The sequence below is a fragment of the Symphalangus syndactylus genome, chromosome 14, assembly GCF_028878055.3.
Source record: "Symphalangus syndactylus isolate Jambi chromosome 14, NHGRI_mSymSyn1-v2.1_pri, whole genome shotgun sequence".
Lineage (NCBI taxonomy): Eukaryota > Metazoa > Chordata > Mammalia > Primates > Hylobatidae > Symphalangus > Symphalangus syndactylus.
Genome location: NC_072436.2, coordinates 10,169,288 through 10,188,270, shown reverse-complemented (window position 1 = coordinate 10,188,270; position 18,983 = coordinate 10,169,288). Strand labels below are relative to the sequence as shown.

Here is an 18,983-nt window from a genome sequence, read left to right as displayed (position 1 = left end):
TAGATAAACCCACACACTGCCTCCGTCGCTACCCAGACCAGAACCCCAGGCCGCAGAAACCGGAACCGCCAGGTCTCAAGCCTCTCCCCCAAGGTCCGGAGGCCTGCCCCCTCCCCCAGCTGCGGGAGACTCACCATGTTCTTAGTGAGCTGGTCGCTCTTCTCCAAGCTGTCTCGGATGAAGGACAGAGTCTCCTCCTCCTGGGGACAGGCAAGGGGAGGACATCACCAGAAACCACAAGCTAAAGGAGACCACTGCGTCCCAACCCCACGGCCTAGCCCCCAACCCCATCTCCTCCCTGGGTGCGCTCCCTCCCACCCCTGTCTCCTCCATGAGTAGACAGTCATGCCCCGCTGTTGGCCCCTTTCCCTCACTGCCTCCCCAGGCCCACGCCCACCTGCTTCAGCTTGTCCTCGATCTCCCGCCGTCGGGCGGATGCCTCCTGTGGGGGAATCATCGCTCCGAACCCCACAGCTCCCACTCCCCAATATCTTTCCCCCGCGGGCCCACCGGGACCCCGTCCCCGTCACACCCACTTCCGCTCTTGGTCCCGCCCCGGGAACGCCTGGGCGGAGCCATGTTGGGAGTGGCAGGCGGAAGTGCGCCTGCGCGGAGCCCAGGAACGGGCCGACGGCCATCTTGAGTGTGGCTGGGAAGTGAAGTGTATTCGGGTCCTACAAGGGACCTCGACGCGGGTTCCTTGCCTCAGCAGAGGTTTTCGATCGGCCTTCTGTCCCGCGGCTGGCAGGACACTTACAGCTCACTTGCTGTTTTCGTTGAAAGACCGACCTTTTTGATAAAGACTGCTGGGGAAGGTGACGAATTCCTTTCCCCAGGTCGCATTCTGTGGGCAGGCACCAAGGCCAATTGCGTTCCCCACAGAGCCCCGCACGCAGCAGGTGACACAGTAGATGCCTAACGTGTGTCCATGTAATGAACCAGGGGCTTGCGTAGTCGTTTCCCCCTTCCACCCTGCATTACGCAAAACGTATCCTGTAGGCTGGCGGGGCTGCTCCGGAGCTCCAGGCCCAGACCCAGCTTCCAACTGCAGCTCGAGGGGAGGGGGTGGGGGACGCCCCTGGATCAACTTCCCTGCCGGGCTGGATGTTGTGGTTGCAGACCCAGCTCCTGCAAAACCTAGAGTTACTACTTCCTCTAACCCGTCCCTGCCCACCCTGCCTCTGGCCCCCAGCCTTGAGAAAGGACATGGCCGACCAGCTTGGTTCAGTCCTTCTGTGGCCTCAGTGTCCAGACACCCGGAAGATACACAAGGAGGCATGTGCTGATGGATGAGAAGGTTTGGGGCGGGGACGGACACCAAGCTTTTTTTTTTTTTTTTTTTTTTGAGAGGGAGTCTCACTCTGTCGCCCAGGCTGGAGTGCAGTGGCACGATCTCGGCTCATTGCAATCTCTGCCTCCCGGGTTCAAGTGATTCTCGTGCCTCAGCCTCCCGAACAGCTGGGATTACAGGCGGCTGCCAACACGCCTAGCTAATTTTTTTGTATTATTAGTAGAGACAGGGTTTCGCCTTGTTGCCCAGGCTAGTCTCGAACTCCTGACCTCAAGTGATCCACCCGCCTCGGCCTTCCAAAGTCCTGAGATTACAGGCGTGAGCCGCTGCTCCCGGCCTAGGGTTCCCAAGCGCTCACTCCACCCATAGCCACCCAAAGAGGAGGAGGAGGAAATGGGTGCACAGAGCCTGGAGAGGGATGGGCAGCCTTCCCTCGGGCAGGAGGACAATTTCAATCCTGTTGTAGGTGGGGGAGATAAAAGGCAGATTCCTGTGTCAGGAAATACCCAGGATGATTTCGCTGACATGGTCCTTGTGTAGTCCAAAGGGCTAAGTGGGGGAAAGTTTAAACTGTTAGGTGTCACAGAATAGAATAGGGGGGCTGGTGAGCCGCTGCAGAGAGGGTGTTTTGGGCTCAGGTGGACCATCCTTGAGGGCCTGGTCCAGCATTTAACCTGAGTCTCTTTTTTTTTTCTTGAGACGCAGTCTTGCTCTGTTGCCCAGGCTGGAGTACAATGGCGCGATCTTGGCTCACTGCAACTCCGCCTCCCAGGTTCAAGCGATTCTCCTGCCTCAGCCTCCCGAGTAGCTGGGATTACAGGCATGCACCACCACCCTGGCTAATTTTGCATTTTTAGTAGAGACGGGGTTTCTCCATGTTGGTCAGGCTGGTCTTGAACTCCCAACCTCAGTTGATCTGCCCGCCTCAGCCTCCCAAAGTGCTGGGATTACAGGCGTGAGCCACAGCGCCTGGCCTGAGTCTCTAAACAGTTCCTGGCCCACAGTAGATGCTCAATAAAAATACTGATAATAGTATTTTGCTCTGGCCAGGTGCGGTGGCTCATGCCTGTAATCCCAGCACTTTGGGAGGCCGAGGCAGGCAGATCACGAGGTCAGGAGTTCGAGACAAGCCTGGCCAACATAGTGAAACCCCGTCTCTAATAAAAATACAAAAATTAGCCAGGCATGGTGGTGTGCACCTGTAGTCCCAGCTACTGGGAGGCTGAGGCAGGAGAATCGCTTGAACCCAGGAGGCGAAGGTTGCAGTGAGCAGAGATGGTGCCATTGCACTCCAGCCTGGGCAACAGAGCAAGACTCCATCTCAAGCAAAAAAAATTTTGTTTTTTTTTGCTCCACAGGTCTTGGGAATCCTTTATGCCCGTGAGGAAGCTAATATTTTCAAATCCGTACAGTGTCATTGCATTTTTGTCAATCAACTGTGTGTGCTTTACTGCATTTCCTTCAGTGTCTGAGTCTAATGGGGTTGCTAAATACCATGTACTCAGAGTCTTCTGTTTGCCTGTCTCTACCACAAACATTGCCCTTGCTAATGCTCCTCTAATCCTCATCATAAACCTGGGAGTCAGGCACAGCTGTCATCCCCCTTGTGCAGATGAGGAAGCTCCGGCTCAGAGAAGTCAGCTGTAGTAAGTCAACACAGCTGGCCAGCAAAGGGTGAGGCTCAGGCCGTCTCTTCTTTCTCCCCATGCTGGGCAGCTCAGGAGTGGTGTTTGTTATGCAAAGCTGCCAATCTGATTTTCAAAAAAATTCATTGTGAAAAGCATGTTGTATTCAAGACAACTATAGTAGACAGAATGAAAAAATGAATTTAGATTATTCTCAACCTATTATCAACCTTAGGTTGACAACAAATAGGTATTGATTCAGCTAAAACTATAATTTCCTAACTATACTCAACACAAGCTACTTAAGCAAAAGGAACAAGTGGTGCTTTAGTTGCAGTCTCAGAAATCTTAGGTCTCACATCCACAAACTTGTGCAGAACACCAAGGTGCCAGCCATAGTCAAGCCCCCCGCTTCCCACTCGCAGAGATGATCTTTCCAGAGGGAGGAAAGGAGGAAAGAAGGAAGGAAGGTAGGAAAGGACAGAAGGAAGGAAGGGCCTCCCCACCCCACAAATGTGTTCTTCAGTTTCATAAATTCCTAATTTTAGACTTCATGCTCTGTCTGAGGAATCAGATGTGTGTAATTCCTCCAAATTCATGTTTCCTGGCCCTGTAACCATATTGCAAATGTATATGCTATGACATAACCACAAAAGGTCATAATAGTATATATCGAGATTACAACCATTTAACATATAACAGATGCATTGCAAAAAATGACTTCAGGAAAACACCAGAAAATACTAAAGGGTAAGTAGAACAGAGGGAGGATTCTTTTTTTCTAGTTTCTAAAAATAGTTTAAATTACCTTTCTATTAAAATGCTTCTGAGTCAGGCGCGGTGGCTCACGCCTGTAATCCCAGCACTTTGGGAGGTTGAGGCAGGTGGATCACGAGATCAGAAGTTCAAGACCAGCCTGGCCAATATGGTGAAACCCTGTCTCTACTAAAAATACAAAAATTAGCCAGGCGTGGTGGTGGGCACCTATAATCCCAGCTACTTGGGAGGCTGAGGCAGAGAATTGCTTGAACGAGGAAGGCGGAGGTTGCAGTGAGCCAAGATTATGCCACTGTACTCCAGCCTGGGTGACAGAGCAAGACTCTGTCTCAAAAAAAAAAAAAAAAAAAATCTGCTTCTGGCCGGGCACAGTGGCTCATGTCTGTAATCCCAGCATTTTGAGAGGCCGAGACAGGAGAATTGCTTGAACCCGGGAGGTGGAGGTTGCAGTGAGCCGAGATCGTGCCACTGCACTCCAGCCTGGGTGACAGGGCGAGACTCCATCTAAAAAAAATTAATAATAAAATAAAATGCTGTCCAGGCATGGTGGCTCACACTTGTAATCCCAGCACTTTGGGAGGCCAAGGCGGGCATCTCCATTCTTTGTATAGTATTTCACTGAATGGATGTAATAGATTGAACCAGTTATCTATTAATGGACATTTAAGTTGTTTCCAGGTTTCTTGCTATTGCAAATTCTGCCCCCTTGGGGTAGAAAATATACATAATACGTGTCCTGTACATGACCACCTGTGTATAGACATCTACATGCCGGATACATTCCAAGAGTTGAATTGCTAAATCAAAATGTATATATCTTTATAATTTATTATTTTATTTAAAAATTTTTTCTTTTTGAGACAGAGTCTCACTTTGTCGCCCAGACTGGAGTACAATGGCACGATCTCAGCTCACTGCAACCTCTGCCTCCTGAGTTCAAGTGATTCTCCTGCCTCAGCCTCCCGAGTATCTGGGATTACAGGCGCCCACCACCACACCCAGCTAATTTTTTGTATTTTTAGTAGAGACGGGGCTTCACCAGGTTGGCTAGCCTGGTCACAAACTCCTGACCTCAGGTGATCCACCTGCCTTGGCCTTCCAAAGTGCTGGGATTATAGGCATGAGCCACCGCGCCTGGCCCTAAAATTTATTTTTAATTAATTATTATTAGTTTTTTAAGGATAAAATCTCTCTACACTGCCCAGGCTGCTCTCATCTCCTGGGCTCAAGTGATCTTCCCACCTCAGCCTCCTGTAGCTGGGATTACAGGTGCTCACCCCCATGCCTGGCTAGATAATTTTTTTTTTTTTTTTTTTGAGATGGAGTTTCGCTGTTGTTGCTCAGGCTGGAGTGCAATGGCGAGATCTTGGCTCACCACAACCTCTGCCTCCCGGGCTCAAGTGATTCTCCTGCCTCAGCCTACTGAGTAGCTGGAATTACAGGTGTGAGCCACCACGCCCAGCTAATTTTGTATTTTTAGTAGAGATGGGGTTTTTCCATGTTTGTCAGGCTGGTCTCCAACTCCCAACCTCAGGTGATCCGCCTGCCTCGGCCTCCCAAAGTGTTGGGATTACAGGCGTGAGCCACTGCACCTGGCTGATAATTTTTATAGATATATACAAATTGCCCTACAAAATGGTTGAACTAGCCTATATTTCCAATACCAATGTACATATGCCCTATTTCCCTACACCTTAACCCACAGTATTATCAAACTGACATTTTTGCCAATCTGATAGGTGAAAAATTACATCTCATGTTTAATTTTGGACTAAAAGAAAATGAAAATATAGCTTATTAAAATTTGTGGGATGCAGCCTGAGCAACACAGGGAGACTTCGTCTCTAAAAGTAATTAAAAAAAATAGCCCAGCATGGTAGCACACGCCTGTGGTCCCAGCTACTCAGGAGGCTGAGACAGGAGGATTGCCTGAGCTTGGGAGGTTGAGGCTGCGGTGTGCTGTGATTGGGCCATTGCACTGCAGCCTGGGCAACAGAGCAAGACCTTGTCAAAAAAATAAAATAAGGCCGGGCACGGTGGCTCACGCCTATAATCCCAGCACTTTGGGAGGCTGAGGTGGGCGGATCACTTGAGACCAGGAGTTCGAGATCAGCCTGGCCAACATGGTGAAACCCTGTCTCTACTAAAAATACAAAATTAGTCAAGCGTGGGGGCGCACACCTGTAATGCCAGCTACTCGGGAGGCTGAGGTGGAGAATCGTTTGAACCTGGGAGGCGAAGGCAGCAGTGAGCCGAGATTGCGTCACTACACTCCAGCCTGGGTGACAGAGTGAGACTCTGTCTCAATTAAAAAAAAAAAAAAAAAAAGAGGTGGGGGCTGAGCGCAGTGGCTCACACCTGTAATCCCAGCACTTTGGGAGTCTGAGGTGGGGGGATCACCCGAGGTCGGGAGTTCGAGACCAGCCTGACCAACATAGAGAAACCTCGTCTGTACTAAAACCCCGTCTGTACTAAAAATACAAAAATTAGCCAGGCATGATGGCACATGCCTGTAATCCCAGCTACTCGGGAGGCTGAGGGAGGAGAATCGCTTGAACCCAGGAGGCGGAGGTTGCGGTGAGCCGAGATTGTGCCATTGCACTCCAGCCTGAGCAACAAGGGTGAAACTCCTCAAAAAAAAAAAAAAGGAAAAAGAAATCTGTGGGATGCTGCAACACAAAATTAAACGAGAAGAACAAAGCTGCAGGATGGACGGACAATACTCGACTTTAAGATTTACTATAAACCGGGCATGGTGGCTCATGCCTATAATCCCAGCACTTTGGGAGGCCAAGGCAGGCAGATCGCTTGAGCTCAGGAGTTCGAGACCAGCCTGGGCAATAAAGTGAGATCCTGTCTCTACAAAAAATACAAAAATTAGCCCAGCAAGGTGATTCACACCTGTAATCCCAGCACTTTATGAGGCTGAGGCAGGAGTATTGCTTAAGCTCAAGAGTTTGAGACCAGCCTGGGCAACAAAGTGAGACCCTCATCTCTACACATTTTTTTTTTTTTTGAGACGGAGTCTCGCTCTGTTGCCCAGGCTGGAGTGCAGTGGCGCTATCTCAGCTCACTGCAAGCTCCACCTCCTGAGTTCACGCCATTCTCCTGCCTCAGCCTCCTGAGTAGCTGGGACGACAGGCGCCCGCCACCACGCCTGGCTATTTTTTTTTGTATTTTTAGTAGAGACGGGGTTTCACAATGTTAGTCAGGATTGGCTGGGCGCGGTGGCTCACGCTTGTAATCCCAGCACTTTGGGAGGCCGAGGCGGGCGGATCACGAGGTCAGGAGATCGAGACCACGGTGAAACCCCGTCTCTACCAAAAATACAAAAAAATTAGCCGGGCGTGGTGGCGGGCGCCTGTAGTCCCAGCTACTCGGAGAGGCTGAGGCAGGAGAATGGCGTGAACCCGGGAGGCGGAGCTTGCAGTGAGCCGAGATCGCGCCACTGCACTCCAGCCTGGGTGACAGAGCAAGACTCCGTCTCAAAAAAAAAAAAAAAAAAAAAATGTTAGTCAGGATGGTCTCGATCTCCTGACCTTGTGATCTGCCCACCTCGGCCTCCCAAAGTGCTGGGATTACAGGTGTGAGCCACAGCGCCCAGCCTCTACAAAAAAATTTTAAAAAAGAAAAAGAAAAAATTCAATGATAGGAAAATAAACACCTGATTAAAACAGAGACAAAAGATCTGAACAGACACCTCACCAGAGAAGATATGCGGATGACAAACACGCATATGAAAAGATGCTCAGCATCAGCTGTCAGTAGGGAATTGCGGGTTTTTTTTTTTTTGAGACAGGGTCTCACTCTGTCACCCAGACTGGAGTGTAGTGGTACAATCATGGCTCACTGCAGCCTTGACCTCCCACCTCAGCCTCCCAAGTAATTGGGATTACAGGTGCCCACTACCATGCCCGGCTAATTTTTGTGTTTTTTTTTAGTAGAGATGGGGTTTTGCCACACTGGTCAGACTAGTCTTGAACCCTTGACCTCAGGTGATCCACCTGCCTTGGCCTCCCAAAGTGCTGGGATTACAGGCATGAGCCACCGCGCCCGGCCTTTTTTTTTTTTAATTCAAGATCTTGCTCTGTGGCCCAGGCTGAAGAGCAGTGGCACGATTATGGTGCCCCAGCCTCCCAAGTAGCTGGGACTACAAGAACTCACCACTGCGCCTGGTTCATTTAAAATTTTTTTATGGAGATGGGGTCTTGCTTTGTTGCCTACACTGATCACAAACTCCTGGTCTCAAGTCCACCTTGGCCTCGCAAAATGCTGGGATTACAAAAATGAGCCACCATGCCCAGCTGGGAACTGCAAATTTAAACAACGAGATGCCACTACACAGCTATCACAATGGCTAAAATCCAAAAGACTGAGAACACCAAATGCTGGCGAGAGTGTGGAGCAACAGGAGTTCTCGCTCATTACTGGTAGGAATGCAAAATGCTATAGATACTTTGGAAGACAGCGTGGCAGTTTTTAGAAAGCTAAACGTATTCTTACCATATGATCTGGGAATTGTGTTGCTTGCTATTTATCCAAATGAGTTGAAAATTTACATCCACACAAAAATCTACACAAGAATGTTTATAGCAGCCTTATTCATCACTGCCAAAAATTGGAAGCAACTGACATCCTTTACTAGGTGAATGGATAAGCAAACTAAGGTACATTCATATAAGATATACTATTAGGCTGGGCGTGGTGGCTCATGCCTGTAATCCCAGCACTTTGGGAGTCCAAGGCGGGCGAATCACAAGGTCAGGAGTTCGAGACCAGCCTGGCTAATATGGTGAAACCCCGTCTCTACTAAAAATACAAAAATTAGCCGGGTGTGGTGGTGGACACCTGTAATCCCACCTAATCGGGAGGCTGAGGCAGGAGAATTGCTTGAACCTGGGAGGCGGAGGATGCAGTGAACCAAGATTGCGCCACTGCACTCTAGCCTAGGTGACAAGCAAGACTCCGGCTCAAAAAAAAAGAAAAAAAGATATACTATTAAGCAGCCAGGTGTGGTGGTGGCTCACGCCTGTAATTGCAGCAGTTTGGGAGGCTGAGGTGGGTTAATCACCTGAGGTCAGGAGTTTGAGACCAGCCTGGCCAACATGGTGAAACTCCATCTCTACTAAAAATGCAAATATTATCTGGGTGTGGTGGTGCGCACCTGTAATCCCAGCTACTCGGGAGGCTGAGGCAGGAGAATCACTTGAACCTGGGAGACAGAGGTTGCAGTGAGCAGAGGTTGCACCACTGCACTCCAGCCTGAGTAACAGAACAAGACTCCATCTCAAAAAAAAAAGGAAAAAAAAAAAGACATATTATTCAGAGATAGGAAATGAGCTAGCAAGCCACAAAAAGCCATGAAGGAACCTCAAAAGAATATTAATCAGTGAAGAAGCCAGTCCGAAAAGTCTACATACTGTATGATTTCAACCACGTGACATTCTGGAGAAGGCAAAACTATAGAGACATTGAAGTGATCAACGATTGCCAAGGGTTTGCGGGGTTGAGGGAGGGAGACAGAAGGGAGGAAGGGAGGGATGAGTTGGTGGAGCACAGAGGATTTTTAGGGTGATGGAGCACGCTGTATGATACTGTAATTGTGGATATTGACATTATGCAATTGGCAAAACACACAGAACTATATAACACAAAGCATGAACCCCATTTTAAACTATGGACTTTAAGGAAACAATTAACAAAGTGAAGAGACAACTCACAGAATGGGAGAAATATTTGCCAACTAGCTATCTGACAGGGGATTTAATAATGGGAATATATAAGGAGCTCAAACAATTCTATGGGAAAAAAATCTAATAATCCAATCAAAAATGGGCAAAAGATCTGAATAGACATTTCTTAAAAGGAGACATACAAATGGCAAACATAGGCCGGGTGCGGTGGCTCACGCTTGTAATCCCAGCACTTTGGGAGGCCAAGGCGGGCGGATCACGAGGTCAGGAGATCGAGACCATGGTGAAACCCCGTCTCTACTAAAAATACAAAAAAAAAAATTAGCCGGGCGTGGTGGCGGGCGCCTGTAGTCCCAGCTACTCGGAGAGGCTGAGGCAGGAGAATGGCGTGAACCCAGGAAGCGGAGCTTGCAGTGAGCCGAGATTGCGCCACTGCACTCCAGCCCGGGCGACAGAGCGAGACTCCGTCTCAAAAAAAAAAAAAAAAAAAAAACGAAACAAATGGCAAACATATATGAAAAGGTGCTCAACGTCTTTGATCATCAGAAATGCAAATCAAAATTATAATGAGGTATTTTCTCACCCCAGTTAAAATGGCTTTCATCCAAAGACAGGCAATAACAAATGCTGGCAAGGATGTGGAGAAAAGAGAACCCTCGTACACTGTTGGTGGCAAAGCAAATTAGTATAACTCCTATGGAACAGTATGGAGGTTCCTCAAAAAATTAAAAATAGAGCCACCAGGTGATCCAGCAATCCCACTGCTAGGTATATACCCAAAAGAAAGGAAATCAGTATATTGAAAAGATATCTATACTCCCGTGTTTATTGCAGCACTATTCACAATAGCCAAGAATTGGAAGCAACCTGTGTCCCCACTCAAATCTCATCTTGAATTATAGCTCCCATAATCCCCACATGTTATGGGAGGGAACCAGTGAGAGGTAATTGAATCACAAGGGCGGGTTCTTCTGTTTTTTTGTTTTTTTTTTTTGAGACGGAATCTCACTCTGTCGCCCAGGCTGGAGTGCAGCGGCATGATCTCGGCTCACTGCAACCTCCGCCTCTTGGGTTCAAGTAATTCTCTGCCTCACCCTCCTGAATAGCTGGGATTGCAGGTGCCCACCGCCATGCCCGGCTAATTATTTTAGGGGTGGGTTTTTCCTGTGCTCTTCTCATGATAGTGAATAAGTCTCATGAGATCTGATGGTTTCATAAAGGGCAGTTCCCCTGTACACACTTTCCTTGCCTGCCGCCATGTAAGATGTGCCTTTTCTCCTCCTTTGCCTTCCTCTATGATTGTGAGGCATCCCCAGCCACGTGAAACTGAGTCCATTAAACCTCTTTTTCTTTATAAATTACCCAGTCTTGGGTATTTCTTCACAGTGGTATGAAATGGACTAATACACTAAGTATCCATCAACAAACAAATGGATAAAGAAAATGTGGTTCATATACACCTGGAAGTACTAGTCACCCATAAAAAAGAATGAGACCCTGTCATTTGCAATATCTTGGATGGAGCAGGAGGTCATTGTGTTACGTGAAATAAGCCAGGCACAGAAAGAAAAACTTCACGTGTTCTCACTTATTTGTGGGAGCTAAAACTTAAAAGAATGGAACTCATGGAGGTAGAGAGCAGAGGCTGGGAAAAGTAATGGTAGGGAAAGAGGGAGAAGGGGGCATGGTTAATGTGCACAAAAATATAGTCAGCTAGAATGGATAAGACCTAGTATTTGATAGCACAACAGGGTGACTACAGTCAACAATAATTTATTGCACATTAAAAATAACTATGGGCGGCCGGGCACGGTGGCTCACGCCTATAATCCCAGCACTTTGGGAGGCCGAGGCGGGAGGATCACAAGGTCAGGAGATCGAGACCATCCTGGCTAACACGGTGAAACCCCATCTCCACTAAAAATACAAAAAATTAGCCAGGCGTGGTGGCGGGCACCTGTAGTCCCAGCTACTCGGGAGGCTGAGGCAGGAGAATGGCATGAACCCGGGAGGTGCAGCTTGCAGTGAGCTGAGATCACGCCACTGCACTCCGGCCTGGGCGAACAGTGAGACTCCATCTCAAAAAAAAAAAAAAAAAAAAACCTATGGGCATGGTGGCTCACGCCTGTAATCCCAACACTTTGGGGGGCTGAGGCGGGTAGATCACCTGAAGTCAGGAGTTCGAGACCAGCATGGCCAACATGGTGAAACCCTGTCTCTACTAAAAATACAAAAATTAGCCAGGTGTGGTGGCAGACACCTGTAATCCCAGCTACTCAGGAGGCTGAGGCAGGAGAATTGCTTGAACCCGGGAGGCAGAGGTTTCAGTGAGCCGAGATCATTCCACTGCACTCCAGCCTGGGTGACAGAGCGAGACTCCATCTCAAAAAATAAAATAAATAAAGTTAAAATAACTAAGAGTATAATTGGGCCGGGTGCAGTGGCTCACGCCTGTAATCCCAGCACTTTGAAAGGCTGAGGCAGGCAGATCACTTGAGGCTAGGAGTTCGAGACCAGCCTGGCCAACACAGCAAAACCATGTCTCTACTAAAAAATACAAAAATTAGCCAGGCATGGTGGCAGGCGCCTGTAGTCCCAGCTACTCGGGAGGCTGAGGAAGGAGAATGGCTTGAACCTGGGAGGCGGAGGTCGCAGTGAGCATCTGAGATGGCACCACTGCACTCCAGCCTGGGCAACAGAGCGAGACGCTGTCTCAAAAAATAAATAAATAAAAATAAAAGAAAAAAAAGTATAATTGGATTGTTTGTAACACAAAGAAAGGATAAGTGCTTGAGGTAATGGATACTCCATTTACCCTGATGTGATTATGCCTGTATCAAGATATCTCATGTAACCCATAAATATATATACCTACTATGTACCCACAAAAATTAAGATTTTTAGAAATAAAAAGTAAACTATGGGCTTTAATTAATAATAATGTATCAGTCAATTTGTCCGTCAGTTGTAGTAAATGTACCACACTAATTCAAGTTATTTATTTATTTAGAGACAGGGTCTAGCTCTGTCACCCAGGCTGGAGTTCAGTGGCCCAATCATAGCTCACTGCAACCTCGAGTGTGTGCCATCACGCTCAGCTAATTTTTTAATTGTTTTGTAGAGATGGGGTCTTGCTATATTGCCTAGGCTGGTCACACACTCCTGGGCTCAATTAATCATCTCGCCTCAGCCTCCTAAAGCACTGAGATTACAGGCATAAGCCACCACTTCTGGCCTTGCTGGATCTTAATAATAGTGGAAACTGAGGGACGGGGAGCAGGAGGAGATGTATGACAACTCTATCCTGTCTGCATGACTTTTTTTCTGTAAACCTGAAGCTGCTCTAAAAAATGTCTGTTGGGCACAATGACTCACACCTGTAATCTCAGTGTTTTGGGAGGCCGAGATGGGAGGATCACTTGAGGCCAGGAGTTCGAGACCAGCCTGGGCAACACAGCAAGACCCCATCTCTACAAAAAATAAAAAATTAGCCAGGCATGGTAGCATGTGCCTATAGTCCCAGCTACTCAGGAGAATGACGCAGGAGGATGGCTTGAGCCCAGGAGTTGGAGGCGGCAGTGAGCTATGACTGTGCCACTGCACTCCAGCTTGGGTGGCAAAGCGAAGCCCTATCTCAAAAAAATAAAAAAATGTCTATTAAAAAATTTTTTAGGCCAGGCGCAGTGGCTCACGCCTGTAATCCAAGAACTTTGGGAAGCTGAGGCGGGCGGATCACAAAGTCAGGAGTTGGAGACCAGCCTGGCCAGCATGGTGAAACCCCGTCTCTACTAAAAATATAAAAATTAGCTGGGCGTGGTGGCGGGCGCCTGTAGTTCCAGCTACTCAGGAGGCTGAGGTGGAGAATCGCTTGAACCCAGGAGGTAGGAGGTTGCAGTGAGCTGAAATCGTGCCACTGCATTCTAGCCTGGGCAACAGAGTGAGACTCTGTCTCAAAAAAATAAATAAATATATATATATATATTTTAAATGACATCTCAGGTTTAGACTGACTGTTTAATGCACTTTGTCCTTTTTTCGTTTGTTTGTTTTTGAGACAGGGTCTAGCTCTGTTGCCCAGGCTGGAGTGCAGTGGTGCCATCTTGGCTCACTGCAACCTCTGCCTCCCAGACTCAAGCCATCCTCCTACATCACCCTCCCAAGTATCTGGGACTATAGGCATGTGCCACCATGCCCGCTAATTTTTGTATCTTTTATAGAGATGGGGTTTCACTACGTTGCCCAGGCTGGTATAGAACTCCTGGGCTCAAAAGATCCTTTCACCTCAGCCTCCCAAAGTGCTGGGATTATAGGCGTGAGCCACCATGCCCAGCCCTTTGTCCACTTTATATAATGATGTTCATATGTTCTTAGTAAATTTTCAGAATTCTTTGTATACTTTTTTTTTTTTTTTTTTTTTGAGAAGGAGTCTCGCTCTTTCACCCAGGCTGGAGTGCAGTGGCGCGATCTCGGCTCACTGCAGGCTCCACCCCCCGGGGTTCACCCCATTCTCCTGCCTCAGCCTCCCGCGTAGCTGGGACTACAGGTGCCCGCCACCTCGCCCGGCTAATTTTTTGTATTTTTAGTAAAGATGGGGTTTCACTGTGTTAGCCAGGATGGTCTCGATCTCCTGACCTTGTGATCTGCCCGCCTAGGCCTCCCAAAGTGCTGGGATTACAGGCGTGAGCCACCGTGCCTGGCTGTATACTATTTTTTAATTTTTTTTTTTTTTTTTTGAGACGGAGTCTTGCTCTGTAGCCCAGGCTGGAGTGCAGTGGAGCGATCTCGGCTCACTGCAAGCTCCACCTCCCAGGTTCACCCCATTCTCCTGCCTCAGCCTCCCAAGTAGCTGGGACTACAGGTGCCCGCCACCACGCCTGGCTAAGTTTTTCTATTTTTTAGTAGAGACGGAGTTTCACCGTGTTAGCCAGGATGGTCTCGATTTCCTGACCTCGTGATCTGCCTGCCTCTGCCTCCCAAAGTGCTGGGATTACAGGTGTGAGCCACTGCGCCCGGCCTATTTTATTATTTTTTTTGAGGCAGTCTCGCTCTGTTGCCCAGGCTGGAGTGCAGTGGCGTGATCTCGGCTCACTGCAACCTCCGCCTCCCAGGTTTAAGTGATTCCCCTGCCTCCGCCTCCTGAGTAGCTGGGATTACAGGCACCTGCCACCAAGAATGGCTAATTTTTTTTTTTTTGTATTTTAGTAGAGATGGGGTTTCACCATGTTGGCCAGGTTGGTTTCAAAATGCTGACCCCAAGTGATCCACCTACTTCGGCCTCCCATAGTGTTAGGACTACGGGCATGAGCCACTGCACCCAGCCAATTCTTTGCACATTAAAGAATATTATTTAATCATTTATATGAAAAATTTTTTCTTATTTTTTCCCATTTTCATTATCATGTGGGCCAGGCATGGTGGCTCAGGCCTATAATCCCAGCACTTTGGGAGGCCAATTCGGGTGGATTGCCTGAGTTTAGGAGTTTGAGACCAGCATGGGCAACACGGCAAAACCCTCTCTCTGCAAAAAATACAAAAATTAGCTGGACATGGTGGCACGCTCCTGTGGTCCCAGCTACTTGGGAGGCTAAGGCGGGAGAATTGCTTGAACCTGAAAGGTTGAAGCTGCAGTGAACATTGATTAGGCCACTGCACTGCAGCCTGGGTGACAGAGCAAGGCTCTGTCTTGAAAAAAATAAAAATATGTGGTTTAATTTCATTTTTTTGTTGCTATTTTGTGCTACTGGAGTTTTAATTCTTTCATTTATTCATATTTTATTTATGGTTATGATTTATGTTTATCAGACTTTCTTTCTTTTTTCTTTTTGTTTTTTTTTGAGATGGAGTCTTGCTCTGTCACCCAGGCTGGAGTGCAGTGGTGCGATCTCGGCTCACTGCACCCTCCGCCTCCTGGGTTCAAGTGATTCTCCTCCCTCAGCCTCCTGAGTAGCTGGGACTACAGGTGTGTGCCACTGCGCCCAGCTAATTTTTGTATTTTTAATTTTTGTAATTTGTAAACATTTTTGTTTTTGTATTTTTAGTAAAGATGAGGTTTCACCACGTTGGCCAGGATGGTCTTGATCTCTTGACCTGGTGATTCACCCACCTTGGTCTCCCAAAGTGTTGGGATTACAGGTGTGAGCCACCGCGCCCTGCCTGGGATAAGCTTTTCTAAGCAAGACACAAAACCAAAAAGCTATAAAACAGAAAGTCCGAATGGCTGGGCGCGGTGGCTCACACCTGTAATCACAGCACTTTGAGAGGCCAAGGTGGGTGGATCACTTGAGGTGAGGAGTTTGAGACCAGCCTGGCCAACAGGGTGAAACCCCGTCTCTACTAAAAATACAAAAATTAGCTGGGCGTGGTGCTGCACGCCTGTAATCCCAGCTACTCAGGAGGCTGAGGCAGGAGAATCGTTTGAACCGAGATCATTCCACTGCACTCCAACTGGGAAGACAGAGTGAGATTCTGAGGAAAAAAAAAAGCTTAGCTTGGGATAAATAAAACACCTGTGTTCTTTTCTCGTACTTTTTTTTTTAAGTTTATATTACTGAGCCATCTGAGTTTTTTCACAGTCTGGATACCATTTCTTCCATGTAGATATCTGGATCTATTTCTTGGGCGTATTCTGTTCCACTGAAGTGTTTTTGCTTATTTCAACAACAGTACCAAACCAGTTAAAGCAAAAAAGCTTTTTAACTTAATTATTCATTTAATATTTGGTGGGGGATATATCTTTCATGGTTTTTTATTTCCCCCCTCCCAAAACAAAAACTTCCTGGATAGTCTACTTTTGTTCTTTTTTTTCAGGTGAACTTTTTTTTTTTTTTTTTTTGAGACGGAGTCTCGCTCTGTCGCCCAGGCTGGAGTGCAGTGGCACGATCTCGGCTCACTGCAAGCTCCGCCTCCTGGGTTCATGCCATTCTCCTGCCTCAGCCTCTCAGAGTAGCTGGGACTACAGGCGCCCACCACCACGCCCGGCTAATTTTTTTTTGTATTTTTAGTAGAGACGGGGTTTCACCGTGGTCTCGATCTCCTGACCTCGTGATCTGCCCGCCTCGGCCTCTCAAAGTGCTGGGATTACAAGCCTGAGCCACCGCACCCGGCCTGCTCAGGTGAACTTTAAATTCATTTTCACAACTACAAATTGAATGTCGCCTAAGCAAACTGGTTTGAATTCAGGTCCTTATAGGGTCTGGGGCATCACTGAGGAATCATGCCTGCTTGAGGGGTGGAGGCAAAGTTTGAGCAAGGTGAGGGGGTGCTGGAAGCCAGAAGCTTCCTGCGGAGCCTGCGAGGTGCCCAGCAGAGCAGGGTCCACTGCCCGGAAGGATCCCTGGACCTCACAGGCAGAGCTGGAGGGAGGAAAGGCTAAGCCAGCAGGAGCCCCGCTGGGGGCAGATCAAAGACAAGCACAGGCAACAGGTCTTCACAGCTGAGTGACACAAACAAGAGGGGTGCTGGGCCAGGGCTGATGGAATCGCCATGCATGACCAGAAGGCTCAGCGGGCCCTCTAAAGGGTGCCTCCCCAGCACCTGGCCTTGGCCCGACCCAGAGGGTGTTCCGGGTACCCAGTAAATCTATGATGAACAAATAAACAAGTGCATGAAGGCTAACTCCAGGAGGAGGAGGAGGGGCGCGGAAGGAGGATCAAAGGGATGGCGCACAGGTCCCAGGGAAGACAAAGTGAAGGAGGTTGGTGTGCAGCACTTTTTTTTTTTTTTTTTTTGAGACAGAGTCTCACTCTGTCGCCCAGGCTGGAGTGCAGTGGCACGATCTCGGCTCACTGCAACCTCCGCCTGCTGGGTTCAAGCAATTCTCCTGTCTCAGCCTCCCGAGAAGCTGGGACTACAGGCACCCGCCACCACGCCCGACTAATTTTTTTGTATTTTTAGTGGAGACAGGGTTTCACTATATTGGTCAGGCTGGTCTCAAACTCCTGGCCGCAGATGATCTACCTGCCTTGGCCTCCCAAAGCGCCGGAATTACAAGCGTGAGCCACCATGCCCAGCCAAGGGTGCAGCTTTTGAGGCAACTGAGAACCTCTTTGACCTGAGAATCACAGCAACATACTCGGGGCAACAGAAACACCTAGGCCAAGAGATGCATTGGGAGGAATCTGTATCCCTTCCTGCTTCTCTTGTGGCCAGAGACCTGCACACCCTGCCCCGCCCCCACACCTCCCATCCCAATTTCTCATCTTACCTAAGGCAAGTCCCAGGAGAGGGCTGTGGGGCAGGAAGGAATTGTGCCCTGAGATAGGTACTGCTGACACATGGGAGAATGTTGCACGTGGCAGCTGATTTCTGTCCAAATCACAGCTGAATGGCAGAGTGGAGGAAAAAGAACCCAGGTGTGAGGCCAGACAGGCCTGTCTGATCCCAGCCCTGCCCCGATTAGCCCTGTGACTTCTGAATAACACGCCACAAAGGCCCCTTGGATTTGAGGTAAATTAAGTGACATGGCGCATATAAAGGGCCTGGTACCTAGTAGGTGCTCAAGAAATGTTAGCCGGTGCCCACTCCAGTTCTTCCCTGGCCTTTCCAGCTGTAGTTGGAGTATGTTAGGAACAAAATCAGCTTCTGCAGCTAATGATCACTGCTTAGAAATGTGTTCTGAGTTCTGATCAATTTATCCAGAACCCGTGGAACCCCTCACCTCCTCTTATCTGCCCCCAAACAGTCCTGAGTCATCGACAGCATCTGAAGCCTCCTGGCCCCTGGACTCACCCAGTGAGGCCATTCGTGAAGATCAAAGAAACGAAATCACCAGGCAGTGATACCAGGGCTGGACAGTCACCTTCTGGCACCTTCTAGACATCTCTCTGCACCTCGGTCTTTCCTTCTGCAAGGACAACAATATTACAGCCCCCCCAACCCTCCCCAGGCACTCACTACAGGAGATTAGCATTACAAGGGCTCAGAACGGTGCCAGGAACATGGTGGCCCCAGGAGGGATTCTGCTGGTTCTGCAAACCCCACCGCAGGAAGACTTCCTGGCTTGTAAAATGAAGGAAAAGCAACCCATCAGGCGCTTGCCACTCACTGCCTGGCTGTCCTAGGCCATGGCCCCTTATCTGCGGGACACACACACACACACACACACACACACACACACCTCTCCCCCTCTCCCTCACCCCTCCTGTCTCGGCAGGGGAGGAGCTGGGAGGGCCTATCCCCTGTCCCCCTGGCCCAGCCTTAGCCCCTATTACCGGAGGCCTCCGCTTTCTAGAACCCCGGGAGGGGCTTCGTGGACGTGGCTGTGCCGCAGTGGGGCGCCCTCCTTCCGCCGTGCTCGAGGGTTGAACTCCGAGCGCTCCGGGAGGGCTTAAGCAGGCGGGGAGGTGAGGCGAGCCCGGGCCGGGCCGCAAGGGGGCGCCCCACACCACCCTTGGCGTCCACCGCGCTCGGGCAGCTGGAACCTCCGAGAAGGTCCAGGGTGCAGGGGAAGGGAGAGGCCCAGGGGCATGGGTGGGGACAGAACGGGGGCAGGAGGGGGCGCTGAAGAGGGAGGGAACGTGGAGATAGAAGGGAGGCAAACAACAAGGGGGCATCCAGAAGGCCCCAGGAACCCGACCTGGGGGTTAGGCAGGAAACCAG

The 18,983-nt window shown here is 49.1% G+C and overlaps 1 protein-coding gene across 17 annotated transcripts in view; it reads right to left on the bottom strand.

Annotated features, from left to right (window-relative positions):
* Positions 1 to 18,686, bottom strand: part of EXOC7 (exocyst complex component 7) — a 38,966-nt gene extending 20,280 nt beyond the window's left edge. For 12 of the 17 annotated variants that reach the window (XM_055242122.1, XM_055242123.1, XM_063617131.1 and 9 more), the window contains exons 1-2: positions 398 to 553; positions 135 to 200 (exon numbers count right to left, since the gene is read on the bottom strand). In XM_055242122.1, coding sequence (XP_055098097.1) covers positions 135 to 200; positions 398 to 457 — 126 coding nt within the window. In that variant the 5' untranslated portion in view covers positions 458 to 553. Of the gene's footprint in view, positions 1 to 134; positions 201 to 397; positions 584 to 17,589; positions 17,706 to 18,113; positions 18,229 to 18,595 lie in introns of those variants that run through there. The other 5 variants (XM_055242126.2, XM_055242130.2, XM_063617136.1 and 2 more) reach the window with 4 other exon arrangements.
* Between the last annotated feature and the right edge of the window lie 297 nt (positions 18,687 to 18,983).